This window comes from Nerophis ophidion, linkage group LG06 (genome assembly GCF_033978795.1).
Source record: "Nerophis ophidion isolate RoL-2023_Sa linkage group LG06, RoL_Noph_v1.0, whole genome shotgun sequence".
Taxonomy (NCBI): Eukaryota; Metazoa; Chordata; class Actinopteri; order Syngnathiformes; family Syngnathidae; genus Nerophis; species Nerophis ophidion.
This window is the reverse complement of record NC_084616.1, coordinates 74985110-75002089: the sequence shown is the minus strand read 5'-3', so window position 1 is coordinate 75002089 and position 16980 is coordinate 74985110. Positions and strand designations below refer to the sequence as shown.

The 16980-nt window shown below is 42.2% G+C and overlaps 1 protein-coding gene across 1 annotated transcript in view; it reads right to left on the bottom strand.

The window, feature by feature from the left end:
• rhoab (ras homolog gene family, member Ab) overlaps nt 1-16980 on the bottom strand; it is a 39303-nt gene that overhangs the window by 12968 nt on the left and 9355 nt on the right. Inside the window, exons 2-3 of the mRNA XM_061904840.1 lie at nt 9991-10148; nt 5512-5632 (exon numbers count right to left, since the gene is read on the bottom strand). Of these exons, the coding sequence (XP_061760824.1) occupies nt 5512-5632; nt 9991-10146 (277 nt within the window). The 5' untranslated portion in view covers nt 10147-10148. The remainder of the gene's footprint in view (nt 1-5511; nt 5633-9990; nt 10149-16980) is intronic.

The following is a 16980-nucleotide window of genomic DNA, read 5'->3' as shown; positions in this document are numbered from 1 at the left end:
CGGATTTGCGGCCTTATGTTTTGGACACTCGGGTGAAGAGAGGGGCGGAGCTTTCTACCGATCACCACCTGGTGGTGAGTTGGCTGCGATGGTGGGGGAGGATGCCGGACAGACCTGGCAGGCCCAAACGCATTGTGAGGGTCTGCTGGGAACGTCTGGCAGAGTCTCCTGTCAGAGAGAGTTTCAATTCACACCTCCGGGAGAACTTTGAACATGTCACGAGGGAGGTGCGGGACATTGAGTCCGAGTGGACCATGTTCCGAACCTCTATTGTCGAGGCGGCTGATTGGAGCTGTGGCCGCAAGGTTGTTGGTGCCTGTCGGGGCGGTAATCCCAGAACCCGTTGGTGGACACCAGCAGTGAGGGATGCCGTCAAGCTGAAGAAGGAGTCCTATCGGGTTCTTTTGGCTCATAGGACTCCGGAGGCAGTGGACGGGTACCGACGGGCCAAGCGGTGTGCAGCTTTAGCGGTCGCGGAGGCAAAAACTCGGACATGGGAAGAGTTCGGGGAAGCCATGGAAAACGACTTCCGGACGGCTTCGAAGCGATTCTGGACCACCATACGGCGCCTCAGGAAGGGGAAGCAGTGCACTATCAACACCGTGTATGGTGCGGATGGTGTTCTGCTGACTTCGACTGCGGATGTTGTGGATCGGTGGAGGGAATACTTCGAAGACCTCCTCAATCCCACCAACACGTCTTTCTTTGAGGAAGCGGTGCCTGGGGAATCTGTAGTGGACTCTCCTATTTCTGGGGCTGAGGTCGCTGAGGTAGTTAAAAAGCTCCTCGGCGGCAAGGCCCCGGGGGTGGATGAGATCCGCCCGGAGTTCCTTAAGGCTCTGGATGCTGTGGGGCTGTCTTGGTTGACAAGACTCTGCAGCATCGCGTGGACATCGGGGGCGGTACCTCTGGATTGGCAGACCGGGGTGGTGGTCCCTCTCTTTAAGAAGGGGGACCGGAGGGTGTGTTCCAACTATCGTGGGATCACACTCCTCAGCCTTCCCGGTAAGGTTTATTCAGGTGTACTGGAGAGGAGGCTTCGCCGGATAGTCGAACCTCGGATTCAGGAGGAACAGTGTGGTTTTCGTCCTGGTCGTGGAACTGTGGACCAGCTCTATACTCTCGGCAGGGTTCTTGAGGGTGCATGGGAGTTTGCCCAACCAGTCTACATGTGCTTTGTGGACTTGGAGAAGGCATTCGACCGTGTCCCTCGGGAAGTCCTGTGGGGAGTGCTCAGAGAGTATGGGGTATCGGACTGTCTTATTGTGGCAGTCCGCTCCCTGTATGATCAGTGTCAGAGCTTGGTCCGCATTGCTGGCAGTAAGTCGGACACGTTTCCAGTGAAGGTTGGACTCCGCCAAGGCTGTCCTTTGTCACCGATTCTGTTCATAACTTTTATGGACAGAATTTCTAGGCGCAGTCAAGGCGTTGAGGGGTTCCGGTTTGGTGGCCACGGGATTAGGTCTCTGCTTTTTGCAGATGATGTAGTCCTGATGGCTTCATCTGGCCGGGATCTTCAGCTCTCACTGGATCGGTTCGCAGCCGAGTGTGAAGCGACCGGAATGAGAATCAGCACCTCCAAGTCCGAGTCCATGGTTCTCGCCCGGAAAAGGGTGGAGTGCCATCTCCGGGTTGGGGAGGAGACCCTGCCCCAAGTGGAGGAGTTCAAGTACCTAGGAGTCTTGTTCACGAGTGGGGGAAGAGTGGATCGTGAGATCGACAGGCGGATCGGTGCGGCGTCTTCAGTAATGCGGACGTTGTATCGATCCGTTGTGGTGAAGAAGGAGCTGAGCCGGAAGGCAAAGCTCTCAATTTACCGGTCGATCTACGTTCCCATCCTCACCTATGGTCATGAGCTTTGGGTCATGACCGAAAGGATAAGATCACGGGTACAAGCGGCCCAAATGAGTTTCCTCTCCCTTAGAGATAGGGTGAGAAGCTCTGCCATCCGGGAGGAGCTCAACGTAAAGCCGCTGCTCCTCCACATCGAGAGGAGCCAGATGAGGTGGTTCGGGCATCTGGTCAGGATGCCACCCGAACGCCTCCCTAGGGATGTGTTTAGGGCACGTCCAGCTGGTAGGAGACCACGGGGAAGACCCAGGACACGTTGGAAAGACTATGTCTCCCGGCTGGCCTGGGAACGCCTCGGGATCCCCCGGGAAGAGCTAGACGAAGTGGCTGGAGATAGGGAAGTCTGGGCTTCCCTGCTTAGGCTGCTGCCCCCGCGACCCGACCTCGGATAAGCGGAAGATGATGGATGGATGGATGGATAATGATTAAAAAAATATCAATGGTATATCAAATTAAATTTAAATAAACATTGAATGACTCTTTTCTATTTGCAGCCTTCTGAGGTAAATATCAAAATAAACTTTTTCCACAGGCTAATAATTCATTTGAAAATAAAATAACAATAATGAATTAATCAAAAATTCAAGCCTTGAAGTAGCAAGAGAAAGTGCAGGAATAAATTGTTAATTATTGCTCAGTTTGCTACACTGATTTGCTTTACAACTGAATATGGAACAAGCAATAATTATATAACTTAATAGTGCAAAATCAACTTTAACAAAAAAACATCAATGGTAAAATTTATCCAATTTAAATAAAACATTTAATGCCTCTTTTCTTTTTGCAGCCTTCTGAGGTAACTATCAACATTACATTTTTCCACAGGCTAATAAATCTTAAAATAAAATATCAATGAGATGGGTGGGGTTGGTGGGCGGGGTTAGGTGGTAGCGTAGTCTCCCGGAAGAGTTAGTGCTGCAAGGGATTGTGGGTATTTGTTCGTTGTGTCTATGTTGTGTTACGGTGCGGATGTTCTCCCAAAATGTGTTTGTCATTCTTGTTTGGTGTGGGTTCACAGTGCGGCGCATATTTGTAACAGTGTTAAAGTTGTTTATACGGCCACCCTCAGTGTGACCTGAATGGCTGTTGAGCAAGTATGCTGGCATTCACTCAAGTGTGTGTATAAGTCGCATATATTATGTGACTTGGCTGGCACGCTGTTTGTATGGAGGAAAAGTGGACGTGACGACATATTGTAGACAAAGCTAAAGGCAGTAACTTATAGGCACGCCCAAAATATTGTTGTCCGGGTGGAAATCTGGAGAAATTCGGGAGAATGGTTGGAAAATTGGGAGTGTTGGCAAGTATGAGTATTAGCGGCGAATGCAGTGTTACAGCGGCTTGCCGGTGTATAGTACCGGCGGGCCAGCTCTAATGTTAATTTGATATTGCCTCAAGGGCCAAATGAAATTGCAAGGCGGGCCAAATTTGACACCCATGTATTAGAGTGTGCGTTCTCATGCAGTTGCTTTTAGCTGCTGGCATTATACTACAGGCTCTTCTCACTCTTTGCTGTCTCTGCTTCTCAAAGAGACTTAAAACAAGCGCACCTTCTTGCATACGTCACATACGTATACGCCCTCGTGGAGCAGAGAGGTAGCGGCATGGGTAACGTTAGCTGCGGTGCGAGTGGTAATACGAGAGAAAGAAGGTGCGAATCTGGTAACAAATGAAGGAAGAATTAATTCCCAAGAAAAACGGCAGGGGGTCCATCGTCTGGCAGTGGTTTGGCTTCAAGTGGGAATATGTCGAACAGACAACCGTAATTTGTCAAGTGTGGGGCAAAAGCGTTGCTACAAAAGGTAGCATTACTGCTAATTTGTAGCATTATTTGAAAATTCATTCGCTAGAGCAGTGGTTCTCAAATGGGGGTAAGCGTACCCCTGGGGGTACTTGAAGGTATGCCAAGGGGTACGTGAGATTTTTCAAAAATATCCTAAAAATAGCAACAATTCAAAAATCCTTCAGAAATATATTTATTGAATAATACTTCAACAAAATATGAATATAAGTTCATAAACTGTGAAAAGAAATGCAACAATGCAATATTCAGTGTTGACAGTTAGATTTTTGTGGACATGTTCCATAACTATTGATTTCTTTTTTTGTGAAGAAAGCTTTAGAATTAAGTTCATGAATCCAGATGGATCTCTATTACAATCCCCAAAGAGGGCACTTTAAGTTGATGATTACTTCAATGTGTAGAAATCTTTATTTATAATTGAATCACTTGTTTATTTTTCAAAAAGTTTTTAGTTATTTTTATATCTTTTTTCCTCAAATATTTAAAAAAAGACCACTACAAATGGGCAATATTTTGCACTGTTATACAATTTAATAAATCAGAAACTGATGACATAGTGCTGTTTTTTTTACTTTATCTCTTTTTTTCAACCAAAAATGCTTTTCTCTGATTAGGGGGTACTTGAATTAAAAAAAATGTTCACAGGGGGTACATCAAGGAGAAAAGGTTGAGAACCACTGCGCTAGAGAATGAAGAGTGCTTGAAACTCTGCATGTCAACATCTCCGTTTAGTGCCACACCAACAAAATGCAGAGGCAACCATTTCCACATTAACACTGTATGAACCAAAAAGTCAACAACAGAAGGAAATAACGTCCGCAGGAACCTACCACATAGTGAAGGACATACACTATTGAATTTCCTATTATTCAGCTCATTTTTATACGACAGTTATTGAAATATATTTTATAACATCCTGCACAAAAGTGCGCTTTATTTGTTTTAAACTATTGTAGTGGCGTCCTGTACAAAAAGTGAACTTTAATTTAGTGTTGTTTTGTCATCTTAGTGACATCATGCACAAAAGTGTGCTTAATTTGTTTTAAACTATTGTAGTGGCGTCCTGTACAAAAAGTGCACTTTAATTTAGTGTTGTTTTGATATGTCATCTAAGTGACATCATGCACAAAAGTGCACTCATAACTTGTTTTAAAGTGTCTCTGACAATCTTGCACTTTCTGTTTTGAAATGACATGAATGTTTGTGCCACTACTCCCTCACTGCATGAAAGTTTAAAATGAGTATATATTAATGTAGTATGAAAAAGAAGGTTTAATGTAGACACACAGAATCATCATACTGCTGTGATTATATGCATCAAGTGTTCATTCAAGGCTAAGGCAAAATATCGAGATATATATCGTGTATCTTGACATGGCCTAAAAATATTGAGATATTAATAAAAGGCCATATCGCCCAGCCCTACTTTAAAGCTCTCATATTTTCGAAAAACAACAATCTGACAGACAAGACGAACAGGAACATAGCAAACATAACTTGAGACTTTGTTTTATTATTAGCGTAGTGGTCAATTCCCTGCTATTCTAATCAAGTTTATGCATGACATCTAAATCATCCGACATTTTTATCACCAGATATTAAGCGAACCCATTCCCACAGCGCGAGGAAAAGAGCTGCTCATAATCCTAATAGGAGGAAGAGCATTATGTGTAATTTTGCTGCATGACTGCCTGCAGGCGCACAACCGCTACGGTCACATTGAGTGCATGGAAAAAGACATTAAAAAGCCCAGAAAGTACAGACTATTTAAATGTATTAAAATGGTGAGATAGGAAGAGAGCGCGCAAGACTGATTGCTATGCATGACTGTGTGCGTGCGTGGGGTTTGCACTCACCCAAGCTGTCAGGGCTGTCTATGGAAAAGCACATGAGAATGACATCAGTGTCTGGATAAGAGAGAGGTCGGAGTCTGTCATAGTCCTCCTGACCAGCGGTGTCCCAAAGTGCCAACTCCACCTGAAAAATACATCAATATTTAGTCCAATTACACACCAAAGACAGTGGCTAAAGAAATATATACATATACACGCACGTATTTATTCTGAAGTTCACCGAATTCATATTCATCTCGGCACATGTGCCACTGAGACACAACATTTCATAGAAATCAGTGGTGTAGTTTCTGCATAAACGTAAACCAACCAAAAATGTAATTAACACCTCAAAGGGTTCTGTAATTTAGAAACTGACCAAACACTTAGAGAAAAATGCTTGCACACATGTATTATTACACACGTATTATCACGGTGCAGAATTATTATTTTTTTACACTTTTATATATATGTACATTGAGGACGTTCAGAGTTCCCACTACATGTAATTTATTGTGGTGCACTCTCACGGCAAAATAAAAGCCTTAAAAATGAGGGGGCGGGGAAGTGTTTACCTGAAAACCAAATTAAATAATATATTGTACGAATGGATATGTACAACCTATTATTTAGGCACTATTGATTAATGGAACAAAAATCAGCCACAGAAAAAAATGGCCAACACTAACCCAAAATAGCCTTTTTGCTTTAAGCCGAAACACTTTTTTTCACAGAAACCACACGACCGAAACAGGATGTTGTGATGACGCACGCTATTTTCTGAGGCGGAGACAGCATGTCCGCGATGTGGACGTACTTTAATATATACGAGATATACACCCACGACAGCGATCTTCAAAATGTGCAAATATTATGAGGACTAGGGCGCTCTTTCAAATAAATTGTGACATCAGTGAGTGTTTTGAAACAGTAGAGGCTCGCGGTTTGGCACGACAGAAGTAAAGAGTCTCTAAACAAGAGTACAGTCTCTAATAACACCCGAAAAAGATGCTAGATTTGTTGCTTGTTGTTTGTAATCAATATTAAGTCACCGAAAAGATTGGAGAAGTCTGAAGAAACTTGAACAATTTTCAACATAGTGCAAGCTGTGTTAGGTTCTACAACAAGCACAACAATTGAAAAACAGAGCAAAAAAATATAAAAGCCGGCGGCGTTTCTGAGTGTTGTTGATAAATTGTTTTCTCTTTGCATCGCAGAGTTTTAACTTGCACACACAGATGTAACGACGAACTGTAGTTAGTGACAATTGTTTTCTGAAGTGTTGCTGAGCCCATGCGGTGATATCATTTACATAGATGTCGCTTTTTGATGCAGTACCGCCTGACGGATGGAAGGTCACGGCATTGCCGCTTGTGTGCAGCGATTTCTCCAGATTCTCTGAACTTTTTGATGATATTACGGACTGTAGATGGTGAAATCCCTAAATTCCTTACGACAGCTCGTTGAGAAAAGTTGTTCTTAAACTGTTCGACAATTTTCTCACGCATTTGTTTACAAAATTGGGACCCTCGCCCCATCCTTGTTTGTGAATGACTGAGCATTTCATGGAAGCTGCTTTTATACCCAATCATGGCACCCAAGTGTTCCCAGTTAGCATGTTCATCTGTGGGATGTTCCAAATACTGTATCTTTTGGGTTATAAATCACAGTTTTTTTCATAGTTTGGCCGAGGGTCCGATTTATACTCTGGAGCGACTTAAGTGTGAAATTATTAACACATTATCGTAAAATATCCAACAGTATTATTTATCTCATTCACGTAACAGACTAGGTGTATATCAGCAATCGCCACACACACACACACGTCAACGGATTTAGCAATAAGGAATGACAGATTGTTTGGTAAACGTTTAGCATGTTCTATATGTTATAGTTATTTGAATGACTCTTACCATAACATGTTACGTTAAAATACCAGGCATGTTCTCAGTTGGTTATTTATAACGTACACTTATTCAGCCCTGTTGTTCACTATTGTTTATTTTAAATTGCCTTTCAAATGTCTATTCTTGGTGTTGGATACATTTCCCCCAAAAGTGCGACTTATACTCTACTGCGACTTATATATGTTTTTTTCCTTCTTTATTGTGCATTTCCATCCGGCAAGCCGAAAAACACAGCAAGTGTTTGATGAGCATTCCTCAACTTTCTCAGTCTTTTTGCCACTTGTGCCAGCGTTTTTGAAACATGTTGCAGGCATCAAATTCCAAGTGAGCTAATATTTGCAAAAAAAAAAACAAAGTTTCTCAGTTCGAACTTTAAGCATCTTGACTTTGCAGTCTATTCAATTGAATACAGGTTGAAAAGGATTTGCAAATCATTGTATTCTGTTTATATTGACGATTTACACCAGGGGTGCCCATTACGTCGATCGTGATCGACTGGTCGATCTCGGAGGGTGTGTCAGTCGATCTCAAGCCAGCCATTAAAAAATCTACATAAAAATGAGCAATCATCAATCATACCAAGACTTCACTTTCGTCAGTTGTTTGACATTCTCGGCACCCGAGGATCTTGTGAGATGACGCTGGCTGCTGCGAGCTCATATTTAAGAACAAAATCACTAAGAGGGCGGACGCAGAGAAACACATTTTATTTCTAGAGACTCCGTACCTACTGTCAAAACTCTAAAGACCGACTGCACAGTTCCTGTCTTCACCATAAAAGACCTGTTTCATCCTGCCTGTGCTAACAAAATAAGAGTCTCAGAAAGCTAGCGTGCACAAGCTAGCAAGCTACGGAGTTTGATGCCAATGTATTTCTCCCCCGCCCTCAGCGACCGCTTTCTCACTTGCTTGCCCACCCGCACACTCACTGACGTCACTCACCTGCTGCCAGACATTAAAGGGCCACACACATATGCTACTCTCATAACAAAGTGTTTAAAAACCAGTATGCAAGTTGGACAAATGAGATGCCAAATCCAACCACTTTCATGTGGTATTGGACAAAAAGGAGGACTTTTTTTTTTCCTCCATTTGAAAATGCGGACGTTATCATCATTACTGTCTAATTCCAATCAATGCAAGTCATCAGAATCAAATACACCAACTTATATTCTTGTCTTCATGAAAGAAAGGAATCTATGTGTGTTAAACATGCTTGTATTGTATCGCCTCGACTACTGTAACGTATTATTTTCGGGTCTCCCCATGTCTAGCATTAAAAGATTACAGTTGGTACAAAATGCGGCTGCTAGACTTTTGACAAGAACAAGAAAGTTTGATCACATTACGCCTGTACTGTATATACCTTTATATACATATATACATACATATATACCTATACTGGCTCACCTGCACTGGCTTCCTGTGCACTTAAGATGTGACTTTAAGGTTTTACTACTTACGTATAAAATACTACACGGTCTAGCTCCATCCTATCTTGCCGATTGTATTGTACCATATGTCCCGGCAAGAAATCTGCGTTCAAAGGACTCCGGCTTGTTAGTGATTCCCAAAGCCCAAAAAAAGTCTGCGGGCTATAGAGCGTTTTCCGTTCGGGCTCCAGTACTCTGGAATGCCCTCCCGGTAACAATTCGAGATGCCACCTCAGTAGAAGCATTTAAGTCTCACCTTAAGACTCATCTGTATACTCTAGCCTTTAAATAGACTCCCTTTTTAGACCAGTTGATCTGCTGTTTCTTTTCTTTTTCTTCTATGTCCCACTCTCCCCTGTGGAGGGGGTCCGGTCCGATCCGGTGGCCATGTACTGCTTGCCTGTGTATCGGCTGGGGACATCTCTGCGCTGCTGAGCCGCCTCCGCTTGGGATGGTTTCCTGCTGGCTCCGCTGTGAACGGGACTCTCGCTGCTGAGTTGGACCCGCTTTGGACTGGACTCTCGCGACTGTGTTGGATCCATTGTGGATTGAACTTTCACAGTATCATGTTAGACCCGCTCGACATCCATTGCTTTCCTCCTCTCCAAGGTTCTCATAATCATTATTGTCACAGACGTCCCACTGGATCATTATTGTCACCGATGTCCCACTGGGTGTGAGTTTTCCTTGCCCTTATGTGGGCCTACCGAGGATGTCGTGGTGGTTTGTGCAGCCCTTTGAGACACTAGTGATTTAGGGCTATATAAGTAAACATTGATTGATTGATTGATTGATTGTATTATCATTAAACACCATTAACTTGTTAACAAAAATATCTCTTTCATAAATAAATAAATATAAATTACAAATAGAAATGAGGTAGATCTCCTCGACTTGGTCAATTGAAAAGTAGCTCACCTGCAGAAAAAGTGTGAGCGCCCCTGATTTACACAATGTGCCAACTTCACTGGTTTGGGGTTTTGTATATTGGCAATCTGTGGGAAACCCTGATGTTACTTAAAAAACCCTGCTAAACAGTTAAATAAAGTTGTTTTTCTGTCACATGGGAACAAGGTATTTTTATATTACTATTTCCCACAATAAATAATTTTCCACTGAACCTCCCCTTAATGTGGGACGCAGTGTACAATAGGGACTCTTACCTGTTTGCTGTCCACCTCTATGTCAGCCACATAGTTCTCAAACACAGTGGGGACATACACCTCGGGGAACTGGTCCTTGCTAAAGACGATCAGGAGGCAGGTCTTCCCGCAAGCTCCGTCACCGACTATCACCAGCTTCTTACGGATGGCTGCCATTCCTACAGGTGGGTGGAGGAAAATATATAAAAATAAATGTCAACACATCTGATCACTAAATGTGAAACAATTTCCTTAAGGTGGTATAATGGCCACACGACTATAGCACATAGATAGAGAACAAGCTGTTCACAACATAAAATGACACTTTAGGTTCCCATGCCTTTTAAGGGTATTACATAACCAGATACAGTGGTGAGGAAGCAAACTTGCTCAACTGAGTAAGAGGAAGTTATTAGGAAACAAATATGTGCACACATTGAAATAGAGGAACTTTGGGGCAAAGGTGTATCTTTCTCTTGAACTTGACTTCATCTTTACGATTATTCAAAGGATGAAAAATTGGTCAAACTGATCTGATTCACCGAAGAATGAATTTAGTAAATAACTACAGGGCGTAAAACTGACATAAAACGTCTGAGTGTGCAAAAGGGACAGTTTCAAATGATGTTATATTAGTGATGACAAATATAGCCACTAGCATTAAAGCTACTGACACAAAAAATGGCATAGACCAGGGGTGCCCATTACGTCGATCGCGAGCTACCAGTCGACCGCGGGGGGTGTGTCAGTCGATCTCCAGCCAGGCTTTTAAAAAAAATAGACCTAAAAATTAGTGATCATCAATCTTCACCAAGACGTCACTTAAATGACATTCACGGTACCGGAGGGTCTTGTGAGATGACGCTGGCTGCTGCAAGATCATTATTATTAAAAATGACCAAGAGGAAGGCGAGAAACACTTTTTATTTCAACAGACTTTCGCGTCGTACCTTCCGTCAAAACTCTATAGGCCGACTGCACATATCCTATCTTCACAATAAAAGCCCTGCTTCATGCTGCCTGCACTAACAAAATAAGAGTCTCAGAAAGCTGGCGTGCACATCACTTGTGTGTACCGTTACACCCCTAGTATTATCCAAATGTCTTGAAATGTATGTGATGGCTATTGCAGATTGATGCCTTTCAATTCATTTCCTTAGATCTTAAGTAGTATGGTCACTGGAAGACGAGGCTAAATATGGTACAAAGAGAAAGTAGGAGCAGACGTGCTAATAGCTAAGCTAGCGGTTAAGCAAGAAACAACAGACAAAATGAGTTTAGTAAACTTTAGGAAGTGCAACCACATTACAGCATAAAGTAAGCAGCTATTAAAAAGTAGATGAATAGAAGTCTAGAGAGGATAATATAACAATGGTTGGTTTGTCAGCATTGTCAGTCAGTACACGACATGTAAGAGGAGGGCGGCTCGATCTATAACTTGGTAGTTTTGACGCCAAGGAAATATCATTTATAATCAAAACAAGAATGTGAGATCAATATTTTTTTCTCAAAATAATGTTTTTATTGTGATTATTTTTTTAAATTACATATTCAGAGAATAAGACTGAGGGTAAAAACTAAGAATCTAAATGAGTAGCAGATGGAATTTTTTGTACTTTGTTTTGCTTAAAACAGTTGTATGTAATACAATAGAATAAGGGATTAGTTAAAATATTGTGTGGTATTTAACTATTTATAGCACTCACCATAAATACATTAAAAAATAGCATTTTTTAGTATAGTTATTGGCTGATCGCACTCATGGATGATCGGTGTTGGCAGCATAAATCTCTGATTGGAACATCCCTACTTTTGAGACTGTTATTTTATATTTTCTTTTTGTAATCGAGCTATTGTGATTAAATAATGTCCCTAATTGATTAATCAAGTCTGTTGACGTCTAAGTCACACTTTATTCGGTGGCCATGTACTGCTTGCCTGTGTATCGGCTGGGGACATCTCTGCGCTGCTGTTCCGCCTCCGCTTGGGATGGTTTCCTGGTGGCTCCGCTGTGAACGGGACTCTCGCTGCTGAGTTGGACCCGCTTTGGACTGGACTCTTGCGACTGTGTTGGATCCATTGTGGATTGAACTTTCACAGTATCATGTTAGACCCGCTCGACATCCATTGCTTTCCTCCTCTCTAAGGTTCTCATAATCATTATTGTCACAGACGTCCCACTGGATCATTATTGTCACCGATGTCCCACTGGGTGTGAGTTTTCCTTGCCCTTATGTGGGCCTACCGAGGATGTCGTGGTGGTTTGTGCAGCCCTTTGAGACACTAGTGATTTAGGGCTATATAAGTAAACATTGATTGATTGATTGATTATTGCAAGCATCTGCAATGTAAATCACAATGACAATTTTAGGCCGTATCGCCCATCCCTCGCTGCGAACGTCCTATAAATGGTCAATGAATAATCTAAGTAGGACAGCGCTGTCAAAAATATTAGCCCAGTCACTGGATGACTTGAAGAAGAAAAGACCAAAAATGGGGCAGTGGCTGCCTGGAGGCATGTGTTTGACCAGCCACTGGGTAAAAAGTCTCTAACAATGTGCTCTCCTTTAAACAAATGCCACCTCAGCGCTGAAAGGCAAGGCATCACGGACACTAATGGCTGCTTCACTGCTGATAAAGTCAAAAAGAGTATTGAGCGACGGCACACCATCTAGCATAAAAGGTGAATATCAACGTCTGTAGCCCCTCATTAATCTCCATGCTTTGTGTTAAAATAGAAAAAAAGGCGGCAGAGAAACACACCAGAAAAAGCAATGACACAACAAAGAAAGGCGGCACAACAGGAAAATGATCATTAACATAACATGAGTTTGTTGTGTCTGAACTCAAAAGACATTTCCTCCCTAAACTTGAATCTTGTGTCAACAACAAATACCCAGCAGCCTATTTTTTTTTTCCAAGATGGTGCTGCTGTAGTGGCTGATATAGGCAGGAGCTCGGTGGTCTTGTGTCATCCTTCTGTGTTTCCCTCTTGTTTTCATGTGTTATTATATTTTCTTGCCTTTTGGTCCGGGACCCTTTGGGACTGTGTGACAAGGGGTGGCACTTTCGTGACCTCTGTGGTGCTTTTTTTGTGGACTTCTGGATCTGCTTCCCGGGAGCCTTTTGGCCATGGAGACCAGCTGCTGGGTGTCTGCCACACCGGAGTCGGTTTGGAGGGACTGGAGGAGATGCAGATGAGGGGACAGGACTGTGGAGCTAGCACTGAGCGCTGGGACGGAGAGGCTTTGCGGTGTCTTGGCTGGGTGAGCAGGTGTCGGACACCTCAGTCACCTTGGACGTATCCTCGCTCATCCATGCGGACTGGACACTGGCCGAGAGTGGAGTCGGCTGTCTTGGTTGCTTTGTTGGGTCTGCTCCTGTCTCTGGCCATCCTCCCTCCACCCCAGCGGACGATGGCGTGGAACACCGCAGAGGCCACCACAGTGGATATGTTTCTTTTACTTTTTATTCATAGCTGTATGTAGAAGTGTCTGGTTGTATCTGCTGCTTTAATGTCTTTAATGTCCTACGTGTTCTTTGATGTTTGATGTTTCCTTCTTACACACATGTAAGAGGGATGTGTACTATAGCTATGAGTTGTTTTTTTTTTTTTTTTTTTTTTCCCTTGGCCTCAGTCTGCAAACCCCTCTCCAGGGCCCAGGCTAAGACCAATTTTAAATTTTATTTTATTTTAATCTTCTATTTTTTTTATTTTATTTTTTTTTTTTTTCTCCCATCCCCACCCCTTGTTTACCTGTATCTCATCTTTTTTGTAAGGGGCGCTGGAAGCCGGCAGACCCGTCAGCGATCCTGTTCTGTCTCCCTGTAATGTTTGTCTGATCTTGAATGGGATTGTGCTGAAAATTTTAATTTTCCTGAAGGAACTCTCCTGACGGAATAAATAAAGTACTATCCATCTATCTATCTATTCCCAATCTTAAAGCCAACACAAAGACAAAAATCAGGTCAGATTACACATGGCGGGGTAAGACGTGTCAAATTCCCATGTAAAATGAATAAGGTACTCTGAACATTTCGGTTGTCCTTTACAAAAAAGGATGCATTATCCCGGAGTGTTGTTCAGGAGCTTTGCAATTACTCATCTAAATGCAAAATGCTGACAATAATTCCGTCAAGAAACATGGCAGATGTTTTCCTTCATCCATCAGAGGAACAGCACTGAAAGTGGCTGAAGCGCTGAATGCTGAAGAGGATGAGTGAGGTGTGTATTAAATAATTGAATAATCGCTATGAATGAACTTCCGACAATGAGAGGACCACATTGCTCTATGGACGCCCTAATGAAATCGAATATTGATCTATGATTATTACTCCATTCTGTGGAGTGAGAGGCTGTCAATGCAGTCAACCAGTTCGAAATTCATTAGAGCGCCCTAATTAAATCGAATATTGATTCATGACTATTACTCCATGATGTGGAGTGAGAGGCTGTCAATGCAGTCAAGCAGTTCAAAATTCAAACGTGTCAAACTGCGGAAACCCTTTCACACAGTGGGCGCTAGTAAGGCAAAGGGATTACAGATTGTAAGGATTAATTTGAATGAAAACGACCATTAATTGACTTTGACAGCGATGTCCCGCTTACATCTGTCAGCCTTGAAGCGTCCAAGCACCCTGCTGCACGTTAATTAAACCGACGAGCAAGCGGCACTTTGGTTGCCAAATGGCAGTGCTTTGCTCCAAATGAATGGTCATTCTAATTAGCAGAAAAGCAGCATGGAAATCCATCCTAGCAGCTGACACTGACTTTAGCTTTTTGTGACCCGGGAGGGTGGGTGGTTCTGGTAGGCACTGCTTAATGCCTGTTTAAATGGGAGATAATTAGGCTCGTCTGATGTAGGGTAGCCCGATATAGACGATATAAATGACATACATTTTGCAGACGATAGAACTTTTATCACTATCAATATATTGTGATAATGCATGTCTATGACATTTTTTGACAGCGATAAACGAACGAACGTGTCCTCAACACACTAAAGCATTCTCGCCAGCGGCTACGATCATCTACAGTGTAAAACCACAGCCACGTCAGTAATATCGGCCTCCATGGCGGCAAATGAACTATGTTCCGTACAAGTTTAATTATCAATGAAGCACAAGGGATAGCTAAACATGCTACAATAAACACCGTAGGAGGATATGCTAATTGCAAGCTGGAGCTAGAGCGGCGGCGACGATGACCAAGAAGAACGCGGAGTTGGAATATAATTACAACACTTTATGTACATATTTATATACATATTTATATAATATTTACACATTCACAGACAGAGTCCCATTGCTTTTATGAGCGGTCGAGCGAGTCAAAAGCCGAAGAAACAAAAAAATAAATAAATAAATAAAAATTGTTTCTTTTTTTCCCTTTTATTTGTGGCGGCCGTAATTCTTTTGTTGCGGGCCGCCACAAATAAATGAATGTGTGGGAAACCCTGCAGCAGCTAAATTGGGACCTTTGTAGCCCATATTGAAATAGTGATATTATCATTTACATACCAAATAATATATTGTAATACATATCGTTATTGCAAGAGGCTGCTACAATATATATATATATATATATATATATATATATATATATATATATATATATATATATATATATATATATATATATATATATATATATATATATATTTTAGGCCATGTCACCTTTAAGGAAAAACTTCGTTCCTCATGGAAATGATGCTGCCACCTACCATTCCACCGAAGACATCCTTGTAAAAATCAAGCTTTTCTACACATCTTGAAATAAAGCCTGGGACTCCGCCAACAATTGGTCAGTCAGCTACAGATGTGGGACTTGTGGATTTGATCACTTTAGCAAATAGGATAGAGATGTTGCAGTTAAAATGTGACTACTGTTAGCACTTTATAAAAGGGAATCACACCTAGAATATATCATTTCCACAGATTAAATGATAAATAAATGATAAATGGGTTGTACTTGTATAGCGCTTTTCTACCTTCAAGGTACTCAAAGCGCTTTGACACTACTTCCACATTTACCCATTCACACACACATTCACACACTGATGGGGGGAGCTGCCATGCAAGGCGCCAACCAGCACCCATCAGGAGCAAGGGTGAAGTGTCTTGCTCAGGACACAACGGACGTGACGAGGTTGGTTCTAGGTGGGATTTGAACCTGTGACCCTCGGGTTGCGCACGGCCACTCTCCCACTGCGCCACGCCGTCCCTTACACAATAGTATCCTATTGGTGAAGTGTACCATATTATACATAACCAGTCAAATGTAGGATTTGACTGCCCCCAAAGTGCTCCTTATGTTGTGCTTTTCAAAATGGCTTGTTAGTGTACACCACCCCACATCTAAATGCTATGCTGTCCAAAAAGGATAACTTTAGCAATATTGTTCTATCATCACTGGTCTATAATAAAAGTCTATCCATTATCAGTGATTTCATCCATTCCCCCAGACAAGTGTTTTTCAACCTTTTTTGAGCCAAGGCGCATTTTTTTCATTGAAAAAATCCGGAGGCACAACATTAGCAGAAATCATTAAAAAATTAAACTCAGTAGACAATAAAAAGTCGTTATTTCAATTGTTGGATATGAATTTAAACCACAACCAACCATGCATCACTATAGCTGATCACGACCTGTCACATCACGACGTAACTTATTTTGCGTTTTTTGGTGTTTTAGTTCTTGTCTTGCGCTCCTATTTTGGTGGCTTTTCCTGTTTTGTCTGTATTTTCCTGTCGCAGTTCAATGTCTTCCTTTGAGCGCTATTCCCCGCACCTTCTTTGTTTTAGCAATCAAGAATATTTAAGTTGTTGCCATCTTTTTTTTGTGTGGACATTGTTGACTTGTCATGTAAAGTACGGATGTACTTTGTGGACGCGGTCTCTGCCCCACACGCTGTAAGTCTTTGCTGTCGTCCAGCATTCGGTTTTTGTTTCATTTGTAGCCAGTTCAGTTTTAGCTTCGTTCTGCATAGCCATCCCTAAGCTTTAATGCCTT